At 35.0% G+C, this 12,132-nt stretch overlaps 1 protein-coding gene across 4 annotated transcripts; it reads right to left on the bottom strand.

The window, feature by feature from the left end:
* Positions 1-4,338: 4,338 nt before the first annotated feature.
* LOC147394792 (ribose-phosphate pyrophosphokinase 4-like) lies at positions 4,339-11,541 on the bottom strand. Of its 4 annotated transcripts, none has more exons than XM_086453743.1 (7): positions 11,097-11,541; positions 8,662-8,977; positions 8,473-8,568; positions 7,793-7,912; positions 7,043-7,171; positions 6,235-6,334; positions 4,339-4,850 (listed from the first exon to the last, which is right to left on the bottom strand). In XM_086453743.1, the coding sequence occupies exons 1-7, from the start codon at positions 11,459-11,461 to the stop codon at positions 4,717-4,719; spliced, it is 1,260 nt and encodes a 419-aa protein (XP_086309869.1). In that variant the 5' UTR covers positions 11,462-11,541; the 3' UTR covers positions 4,339-4,716. The 4 variants fall into 4 exon arrangements, with proteins under 4 accessions (XP_086309869.1, XP_086309870.1, XP_086309871.1 ...); XM_086453744.1 differs by having other exon boundaries at positions 7,844-7,912; XM_086453745.1 differs by lacking the exon at positions 6,235-6,334.
* Positions 11,542-12,132: the final 591 nt, after the last annotated feature.

The raw sequence follows: 12,132 nt of genomic DNA, 5'->3' as shown, positions 1-12,132 counted from the left end.
ACCCAAAAATACCTCAAAGATTTTTTTTTTTTTTTTCAAAAATAATAAAAACTCCTAATACAAAAAATGTTTTGCTCACAAAAATCATCTAGAATCGACCAATCAAATTTACCCAAGTATATTGACTGGCATTCTTAATTTACAAAATTACCCTCGCTAGTTATAGAACTACCCTTGTATACTTGACGGTGGCAAGCACTCATTGTGAGCAAAAATTATGTAAGTAAAAAATGACTCCTTCTAATACACTTAAAATTACTAATAAAGACATTCTAAAAATAATGAAATCGAAAAACTCGCTAAAATCAATAAAAAGATAACTTTCCTAAAAAGAAAATTACCAAAAATGTTCAATTTAACCCCCTAAGTGATTGAATTTTCCTACTTCATTTGGAATTAAAGATTTTGGATAATTTATTAACATGTTCGTGCTCGTTGATAGTTATGCATACAGATATTCTAATAATGATTTTGACTTACGGTCGTAAAGTTATGACCTCCGGAAGTTATGATACAACATACACATTTACCCTTTCTTTTAGCCTTCTTTTGATCAATACGCTGAAAAGCCTTTGTGTACCCTTATTCTATGATTTTTTTTTGCTAATAAATATAATTTTTTTCCACCATAATATGTCATACCCCATCTCTACTTCTTCAAACCCAAAACTAATGAAGGGAGAGTAGTAAGTGAGAGGGCAGAGTGATAAGAGGATTTTCTTTGAAGAACAAAATAGAAGAATTGAAAAATGATCCTAATTAGGTCCTAAGAGTTCCAAGAGGAACAAAAAAGAAACGGAGAACATAGAAATTATTTTTTTTGAAGAAGAGAAACCCCTGTAGGAATATTCAAAGGAGCTCTACAGAAAAGAAAAAGAGAAAGATGGGGGAGAGCATTGATAGATGATGTTCTTTGAAAGAAAGGAATCATAAAAGTAGAATAAAGGGACTCTAAGGATTCTAAAAGGAAAAAATAAAATAAAAATTGTAAGTGAAGTAGGTGGTGACTCTAGTGTAAGATTGATATTCACTTTAACAAATTAATTGAGATTGATTCAAATGACCAATCAAGAAGTGATGTTTATTTTAACTTGGGATTTTTAACTCTCAATTTCCTAGTAAAAAAAAGTATGCAATACGACTAACAGATGGACACATCATTTGATGCATAATGTTGGAGGTAATCTCTAAAGGAATCTCTTGGTAGTGGACCTAAGAAACTGGAATCAAATTCAAACCTCTCTCTTATTATTGAAGAAGAAAATGGGATTTTTTGTTTTTTTATTTTTATTTTTATTTTTTTGTTTTTAAGCTTTATGAGGAGAAAATCTAGAAAAAGAAGACTAAGAGATAAGAATATTTAATATTCATTTATTATTCTTATTCGGTGACTTATGTTTTAATAAGTCCATTAATTGATCAATGTTATAAAATAATAAAAATATATATAAAAATGGTGTGAAAATAGAAATTCTCTTTTCCTTCCAATCGTACAACTTAACAGTTCCTTTCTTGTCTTCATCTTCTCATCAAACAAAGAAAATTTATTTTTATATCCATGCAACTTGTTTTCCTCTTTCTCCTTCCATGTTTTCTTTCTCTTTCTTCCCTTTAGTTGTAACTTCAAACTAGACTCTCTCTCCCTCTCTCTAACAGTTCCTTTCTTGTCTCCATCTTCTCAACAACAAAAGAGAAATAATTTTTTACCCGTGCAACTTTCTTTAGCCCTTTCCCCTCGTCTTCTTTCTCTTGCTTCTCTTAAGGGGTACTAGATGATTCTCTCTCTCTCTCTCTCTACAACAGTTGCTTTCTTGTCCTCAACTTCTGAACAACAACAAAAAGAAAACAAAGCGACAACCATTCGAATAGCAGTAGCTTGTAGATTGGGACCTCACCTCTGAGACATCGAACACTACTACTGTACGTAAAACAGATACAAACCCTAGAACGATAAACCCGCGTACCATTTATATAGAGTTAGGCTAGCTTGACTGACATAGTCACACTCCCTATCTTACTAAGGCTTGTTGGACCCACATGAAATTTTAGTAATTTTCTTTAAGAGAATATTTTTAAGTATATTTTGAATAACTCAAAATTTCACTCGTAATTCGTCTTCAGTCAAGAATCATGATTCTGATTTTTAATGAGAAAGCTAATATTAAATTCCCTTTTAAAAAGAGAAATTATATTGGCACCCCAACTATTACTTGCTACACCCCAATTATTTATCCAACCCAATTGAGCATAGGCAAACATTTCCACAATAAAATATTCTTTATAGTATTTGCGCAAGATAAATAAAAAATTCATGAGTAGCCACTATCGACAATAACCCATCAAAACAAATAAGTTGACATCTACTATGATCGGCCTACTCCAACCTTTGATATTGATCTCATGTTCTTCGCTCTTTGATATCTCTTTATTAAAAAAATAATAATAAATATATCCAAGCCTAGTGTTATTTTCTAAAGTGAAAGAATGATATTTTCACCTTTTAATTTTTTTAAATTCGATTGGGTCAAACATGCAAAATTTGGGTTCTCAAAAGCAGTTCTTTTGAAAAAAAAGAAGTTTTATTTTTGTTTTGAGGGGGGTAGGTATCTGTCATGAAGTTGAAGTGTTGAGGTTGTATGAGTGTTTTCTCAACTCTAGGGATTAATATATAAATAGTACTTGGATTTAGGGTCATTAAAATTATTAATTAATTTAGAGAACTTCCAGTGTCACACGAACTTTTGCTAACGTCACCCTAAGATGCGTGCTATTTCTTTCGTGATTTACGCGCGCGCGCACACACACACAAAAACTGTGGTGGCGTTAGCAAAATTGGTGTGGCAATAGAATCTCTGATTTATTGATTTGCATAAGATTTGGGGTGGAATTAAGTAAAGTATGTGTGGCAATAGAATCTCTCTTAATTTATTTGATAGATACTTTATATCCAACCGAAATATTTTCAAGTACAGTTATATCGGTCAAATATCATCAGTTATGACTTTTCTATCCTCAAACGACGTTTAATTCTCTAATTCCATCAATCGTACGGATAAGATGGAAGAAAAGAAACCGGTTTCCTCGGGTGTCGTACAGATTTTTCTTAAATGTGGACAATTCTACCCTTAAAGGTGGCTTGAGGCTCTCATCAATCGTAGTTTTTTCCGAGAAAAAACACATGTATTTCTTAGAGATCAGTCAAATTTCCTAGGGAGTAGTGGAGATTCACTTCTATGGATCAAATTTCATCCAATAAATTTTCCCACACTAAGAGTGTTTGTTAACACTTCTAAAGTCTAAATTGAGGTGACCCACTTTTAAAATTCAAGTTTCAGAAGTTTTATTTTCGTTTATTTTGTTTCAAATTTCAAAAACAAAATTCAAAAATTTTAAATCAACAATGAGGGACGTTGGATGAAACTCTTAATTTTGATTTTTAGTTTCCAGACTTTAGAAATGTTACTGAACATAGCCTAAGCAAATGGGCCTCCCAAGTTCTGATAATCTTTCAAAACTACATTTAAGCTTGAGTTCAAGACAAATCAGTCAGTTAGACCATTGTCAAATCCATTTCTCTGCCTATTAATAATAAGTGTTGATAATTGTATGGATTTTTGGTGGATGGACTTGACATACGCTGACATGGTAACATATCACTTATTTAAAAAAAAAAAAAAAAAAAAGAGTTCTCTCTGCTGCCCATAATGAAAAAAAGAAACTTTCAAATTTGATTACCTTGTGACATTCAAAATCATGATCCAATGAAATGGGATAGTAGAGGATAAAATTATATGAACTTTAAAATATTTATAAAAAAAAAGTTACTTTTCACTGTTGAATTTTATTTTTAAATGTGGGTGTTTGATAGCCGTCTATTTTAAACACCATGGATCAAACTCGAAAAATAATTATTTTTAATATTTTTTTTTATATATATATTTTTAAATATGAATATTTTCACGAAATCTAGATGCTTGTGTTACTGGATTGTCAATATGATAATCAATGTGGGCCCAACAATCCTTTTAAAGATTTGAAATCTAAAAAAAGTATATATGTAGGCAAAGAACCGGCAAGAGAAAAACTTTTATTTTTTAATAAGTCATGTACTTCCATGTCAACTTGCGTGAAGTCCGTCCACCAAAAGTCCATCATATTTTCAGTACTTGAATCCCTTTCTTCTTATACTCTTAAAAACTATTTGAGATGATATAAACATATATAGAACTATTTAAGAGACCCAAGTGGGAAGTTCAACATAAAATTGGAGGTAGTAAGAAAATACACCATGAGATTGAGTATACGAACCATAACAAAGTAACATCCCAAGATAAAATAGAACGCCTAAATCAGATTGGTCCTCCAATCTAGTATCATTTATTACTAGTCTTGTACGATTACAATGATGTTGATGAACATAAATAATGTTAAAAAAGCAACCCATGTGATATAGATTTGCTGATAAACAGAGGTCAAAAGCCCAACCACAAGAAAGTTGGCAAATACTTGTACATTCTCCCTAGATTGATACCCCTATTTATTGGCCAAAACTAAGGTTGAATAAATCTGCACTAAACCGAAAACAGAACACAAATGAATGAATTCTAGTTATTCCATAGTTTCTATCTCTAAAAATTATGAGTGTAAACGAAAACAGAAGAAAAGATTTTCCTTGACATGGAATCAGCATGTGAGATGCTGGCACATGGATTACTGTTATATCTGAAGGGCAGCTGCAATGGCACCGGCAAGGCTGATGACCTCAAAGGGTTGTCTGTTCTTAACCTCATTCACAGTCGAAGGGCAGGAGTCTGTGATCCAGAAGTAGGTCAGCCCATTCTCTGGAGACCCTGAATAATAAGAAAATAAATGGAATTAGACAATATGGTTTGAGGGGGCAGCCATTGAACTTCAGTTATTCTTATTTCAAGAGTGGAGGAACAAAAAAGACGAAAAATGACGATCTTTTGGGTTAGGCAAGCGAGAGAAAACTCTTATCACTTAGGGGAAACAATGGTTTGCTCCAATGTCAATAGATATAAATAATCCTAAAAGTAAGAAACAAAATATTAAAAACATAATAAATTACATATATGAAGAGATGCTATATAATCAAGAAACCAAAAAGGAAAGAAAAAAATAAAACTTGTTTCCTTCTGTGATGAAAATTTCTCACTAATGGATGCCACTTGTTGGACATGATCATTTTTCAGCATTTATCTTTAGTTATTAGGACTTGAAATTCTTGAACTTGTCATAACTGGACTCATCTTCAATTTTGACATCAAAGAACTAACTATGAACCTCTTAGGTCAGCATCTTCTGCTGTGTTAGTTCTTTTTAAGGTCTTTTACCAAGGAAAAGCACATCATCCAAAGTGTTGTCTAATCCATTAAGTTTTAGTATAGTTAAATATATAATATTTTCCGTTGCTGACGTAGGGGGATGTCTAGTATTCCTAAGTTGGGCTTGGGCTTGAAGTGTCTAATTCAGAAGTAAACAGGGCCATACATATTTTTGGGTTAGGGTTTTGTGAGTTTTATTTTTGATTGTTCCATAAAGTTTCAGTGGCTACGAGGGTTACAGAGGTTTGAGAGCTTGCAATACCATCATTGATAGTGGATTCATTTCCCTCTCCTCCGTGAACATTAGCAATTTGCCAAATCATGTAAATCCTGTGTTCTTTAGTTACTTTTTTTGCTCTTGTTATGCTTCCACACAACAGCCAATGTTTGAAGTTTGTTCAGCCGATCCTCTCAAGTTTCTCAACTGTAATCCATTGTTACCACCATTCGAAAAAGGAAAAAAGTCTACCTTATGAATGCTGGATGGAAAACAAGGGGCCTTCTAATTATAGTGCATATAGAGGAAGAATCCTAAAAGTATCAAACAAATCCTTATTTTGGAGTTCATTTATTCTTCAATAGGACCCTTCAAATAGGAAGGAAAATAAAACTTATGTGTTCCCTTCCTAATATTATGTATACCTAAAAAGAGATGCTAGAACAATGGTTCAAAGTCAAATAGTTTGAAAAAAGAAAAAAACTATTTTGTTCAACAAAAAGATAGTGGGAATACATCCACAACGTCCATAGTCTTTCAAAGGTTCCACAGATGCCCATAAATAAATACCATGATCCAAGGAATAAGAAAAGAAGCCCCTTGTACAAAAGGATTAAACTATAAGTAACTAGATTAGAGGGTAAAAATAGAACTAAGCAGTTATATGCATACCTCCACTATCATGTTGAAACCGTGCCCATGATCTATTGGGAAAGATCCCATGCGTCACATAAGCACTGATTTTTGCTGCTCCATGTGCAGCCAAAACTTTCTAAAAGATTTAAAAGTGGAAGGGTAAGAGAACAGTATTTGGTGATTAATTTTTACCGCAGATGCAATTAGAAATGGGAAAATATAAGAAAATATAAGATATAAAACGATCAGTAACTTAAAGACCTACACAGGTCACATATCCAATATAGTTGAGGAAAGAATGCACACCCATGAGGAGCAACTTAGGGTCTTCTCTATTCTTCCTGGGGTATTTGTCTTTTTCCTTCTTTGTATTCAGATATTTTTATCCTTTCTATTAATGGTAGCAACTAAGGTTTTCATATATAAGGGTTTGTTCTTTACTGAGGGGATGGTTTGGAGTGTTGAAAATATTTTTAATGATAGACCCCTTACAAACATTTTTGTCTCTATCCCATTACCATCCTCACTCCCCTCTTTTCTTCATTTGTTTTTCCTTTATCTCACCTCATTTATTGCATTGTGAACTTCAACTTGAGCTACTCCACTTAGCCCATTTGTACGTTAGATTGTTCCAATCGACCATTTAAGTGTATGGTTGATCAAAACCAATGGATCGTCCCCAGGGTTTCTTGAATAGTACCCCAAGGTCTCCTGAACTCAAAAATAACTGTTCCATTAAGAATCACATGTTTTCCTTTGATGGAGTACATGAGCAATAGCTATAGAAGGAACAGAAAATCACTAGAATAAAAAAAAATGGACTTGTCTCAAAGAAGCATTATACCTGGCATTCAATCAGAGTACCACCTGATTGTACAAGATCATCAACGATCACAACATGACGACCTCTGGGGTCACCCTCCTTGAGGCGTACGATTCGTTGGTTGCCTTCCCGAACTTTGCCACAAATAATCTAAAATGCAATGTAATAAATTATGAGACTCAAGAAATGGAAAACTAGAACTCCCAATAAAACAACAGACTTGTTTGTCAATGTGACTTAAGACAGGGATGGTGGTGGAGAAAAGACATGGACACATGGCATTTACACTTTTCCATTCGATGGGGCCCTCCTCCCCCCCTCCCCCCCCCCCCCCCCCTCTTTTTTTTTTCTGATAAGGGGGTCGTCCTCCCCTTGAACGATCCCCTGCAGCAAAAATCAACCTACTCATATGATCCTAACCGTCTGATCTTACCATTCCTTTGAAATGGTCAGGAAAAAGGTGCCACATGGCTGAAGTAACATGTAAATCTATGTTATACTCAGTCCAAGCAAGTCAATATTTAATGTAGGTCTCCTTCGCAGGATGGTCAAATGAAGAGTTAGACAAACTCCTCTCTATGTCCCACAAGAGTATAGACAGGACAAAAAACAAATTTGCTCAAATAGAATATAAATCAGAACCATAGTATTTATCTACATGGCACCATTGCCACCACATGTAAAGAAATTAAAAAATAAATGACGATACATTAACATGTTTGAGCAAAGTGCAAACAGCTATTGCTGATATTTTGCAACTCTAGTACCAACATGGAAATATTTGAAGTACCACATCCTTGTAAGATAGATCAAGAACATTACTGTCGGGAAATGCTGCAGCTGCTTATGGAATCGTTTCCATGCACCGTCATCCGGAAAAGCAATGGATATCTAAGAGCAGAATAACAACACAATCATAATAAATAATTTTTAAAATTTTTAAATGAAGGAAAAAAAAAAAAAAAACTAAGCAGCAGCAACTCTGCCATTATCACTAATTTCCCAATTATTCCAGTTAATCCCATGATTTTATCCAATATACAGTTACTCGTTTCTCCATGTAATTTTGTTCCCATTTTTCTATGTTAGATATCCCACAAAATCATATACTAGGCTCAATTATTCAAAGTGCCACAAGGCTAAATTCAAATAACATTAAACCTAAATCTAATCCTTGATTAGCACGAGCAAAAGAACTTATTAGGAGCAAGAGAAGTCTCCATGAGAAATGGCTTTCAGTTTAAACACGAGAAAAGTATACACTCAAATGAAAAATCTAAGATAACGATCTCAAAAAGAGATCATGGGAAAACCATCAGCTTCGAAACTCCTTTTCAGAGAAAAAAAAAACTCTCTCAACGTCATTTCTGAAATTCCATGCCTTCCAAGTAGGATGACAACTCATTATTTTACTCAGAGGATTGTGAATGGTCAAACGGAACCTATCTTACATTGTCAGAATCAGGGAGCTGCTGAAGCCTATTCTTAAGTAGCGGTATCCCACTCTCAAAGCATGGTAAAACATTGTCACCAAAGTAGAATCTCTCCTGAAAGCAATGAGACAGCAAAGAAGTTGGTAACTGAATGAAACATGAGAAAATAACTAACAGCACTGTTAATAGCAAACATCTGGCTCCAACCTGCAGAGCATGTATATCAAAAATCACTAAACTGGAGGGTCCACCCCTTGAAATTGGTATATTTGATAAGATCCTAGCGAGAGTGAATGCTGTTGCAATGTCTCCTTCTTCTTCCACACGCTCAGAAGTGCCCGTGGGGAAAAATGGAAGAACAAGTGTAAATGACGAGATGAACAGCTTCGGCAATGCGTATATAACAGAAAGTTGCTCAAAAATTACTGCTGGAGAACTAAATGATGCCAGAAAAGCTACATGTTGGCCACGAATGCCATGAGCATTAGAAATGAATAAGTTGGGGAACCCATCCTCGAATGTCCTAAAGCATTAGATGGAAATCATGGAATATATTTGTCAGAAAAACCAAGGTTAACTTTATAAATTGGAACTACACAGAAATGCAATGAGATTAGAGGACCTCGCATTTTTTAAATTGCCTTTTATTGAAACACAACTTAGTCCCTTTGCTTGGTGACCAGGTTATGCCTAATTAAAATGCTATATAGAAAAGCAGAAATGTACACTATTGTAATAGCTACCATGAATAATATCCAAAATCTCGAAACCGCTCTGTAACAATCTCTAGACAGGAAAGTCGTCACCTTGTTCACCTCTACAAGAATAGGGTACAAATAAACCCGGGGCAGTTGAAATCTACAACTTTTTTTCTCTTGATAGGTAAATAGGTAAAGCCAGGGTTTTGATCCCAGGTCTATGCTATTACCACTCACAGGCTTCACTTCCTAACCAGGTAGGTTCCATCATCTCACAGCTCACACGTTAGACAATATTGAGTGAATTCCCTCCACAATTCATAAACCAAGCACTTACTTTAGGACTTCAATACTGACTTACAAAGAGGGCATGCAAAGACTATGCTCTTGCTTGTATTGCATTTAACCACTCCAGGAGAACCATGATTAGCAAATGAACAACAATAATGGACCTCACTGCTTCTCCAATAATTTAAGCTTCACTAAAATTTGATTAAGAATTGCATATTTGATTTTTCACCATTGTTCACACTAAATGCTACTATATTCTTCTTTGAATACCTTTTATATGGATAAGTATAATAAAAGAATGTAGTAGGAAGCCCACAAAAAGAGCAAAGCTAAAGGGAACCTGACCACAGTAGTGACTAGTGATACAAAAATAAAACCCACATTAACTCGAGTTCATGCCTAGAAAGAGTTTCTCTGAGAAAACATAGCGATTCCCACAAACAAAAAAACAAAACAAAAAAAACCAATGCACTCCTAAAGGATGGAAACATAATGCAGAAAAGAGACCATAATCCATTATAAGACCTCCTCTTTGACACAATACTCATCTTCAAACATTCACTTCTTTCTTTCCTTGCACCCCAATACAAACCAAAGGCAACATTTTTCAAACAATCATCAACTTCTGAAACTTCCAAATTCCAACTTTACATTAGTTACAACAAAGTATTCTGAAACAACCATCCCTTAAATGACCTCTCCTTACACCCCAAAACAGAGTGAGTGTTACATGGAAGTGGAGATCAGCTTAAGTGGTAGCAGACCTATCATACTTACCTCCGTGTGAGATTCCCCTTGTCCTCTGCTACCCGCCGCAAGAAGACTAACCCAAAAGGCACTCATTGAAGATTTTAAATCTGTTGTTGGTTTATGGATCCCGCTAAAACCATCAAGAGACGTCACACGTCCCTCTTTTAGTAGACGTCATAAACCATTCCCTATACCGCCGCTTAGTGCCGCTCCGCATGAGCCCGCTTACGCCCCTTTGGAAACTCTATTCTATGTGGAAACTTCGGCGAGCATCCGGAATTCATGAAGTAGGCCTAGAACTGGCCTTACTTAGTCATCCAGGTGTTTGCGCCGCGGGCGGGGGGGGGAAGAGGGGGGTCATTTTTCGAGGATATTCCACACTATATTTGGGGGTGCTATTTAACCATAACAAAAGGTGTTAACTTCAAAATCGTTATAACAGCCACTATTAAAATCATACCCAATATCACCTAAGAAATCATCACAAATCTCATCTTCTTGATCAAAGCTCTAAAAGATACTACCCCATCTTGGGAGTTCATCCCAAATCTCTCACCACACATCACGAACATATTAAAGTACAACACATAGGTTAAATACAGGGATTTTAATTCTTTCACTCTACACTAGTCAGATTTCATTGAACTATTATGATCAACCATTCAATAGCTGATGAACAAAAGAAAAATAGAAACTTTTCTAACTAAACTACAGAAGAGTCACAATTAATTGGTTCATGAATACTCATCAGAGTTCGAAAAACTAAAACATTATTCGCATTTGATTCGATTTCACTTCCACAATCCATCACAAAGAAACAATAATCGAATAAATAAACTCTCAACTTCACACACTAACAATTCAAACACCAAATCAACGAAAGAACAACGATAAGAACACTACCTCCAACTTATGCTTCGAAGCTCAATCGAATCAGACTCCAAAGCGACTCTCTCCGCGAGCAATTTCGTCTCCGCGCAGTAGAAAAGGCAGACCTTCTTTGAACTCTTCTGTGAAGAAGAATCTAACATAGTAGTGACCATTGGAACAGAAGAAGAAATCGAGCTTTGAATTATATGGAGATGATCAGTTTCAGAGACGCGGTCAAGACTCCATTTTTGAGGGTTTCCGAAGCTGTTTAGCTCGCATTTGATCTTGTTTTTATCTTTCGATAATCTAAGTTCTGAGGGTTTTAAAAACAAAGATGAAGGTTTTAGGGTTTCGAAGTCGAGCTTGTATGAAGGCATACTCAACGGATTTGCCGCCATTTGGCGGGATACAGTATCGCGTCGTCTGTAAGCGCGAAAAATGGGAATGGGAGTGTTGTTGTGGAAGATGAGTTTTGATTTCGAAAAGAATCGTGAGGAATGCACGCGGTTTTGATACGCGGATGACGTGGTAAGGGCAAAGAATCGTAGATCTTTTTCATCGGGATACACACTACAAAATTTTAGATATGCGGTTCTGTCGTTCATCACATTAGATACGTGAATGACGTGGCACAGGCAAATAATCATAGATCTTTTTCATTTAGATACACACAATCGGGTGTAATCACGATGAATGCACATGATTTTGGTAAGTGATTGAGTACGCGGATGACATGGGAAGGACAAAGAACCATAGATCTTTTTCATCAGCCCTTCTATATTTATATAATTGTTTGCATGCCCTTGTTTTAAAGTACTTTTTTGACCCACTCCGTTTCATAGGCTCATCGACCAACGTTACATTTAAGTATAAATTTGGAAGTTTGATGGGAGTTCAATTATCGTCCATTTTTAAAATCTTGGATTAAGTTTAAATTATTATTATTATTTTTTTAATTGGAGTTTTTTCATAAAATCTAGAAGGTTGTGGTATTAGATTACTAATTTGATAATCTATTTAAACTCAATGACCCTCATTAAGATTTGAAACCGTACTAAGGTAGTAAGTA

Source organism: Akebia trifoliata, chromosome 9 (genome assembly GCF_017979445.1).
Source record: "Akebia trifoliata isolate Shusen 1 chromosome 9, ASM1797944v1, whole genome shotgun sequence".
In the NCBI taxonomy this organism is placed as follows: domain Eukaryota; kingdom Viridiplantae; phylum Streptophyta; class Magnoliopsida; order Ranunculales; family Lardizabalaceae; genus Akebia; species Akebia trifoliata.
This window is presented reverse-complemented; position numbering and strand designations above follow the sequence as displayed.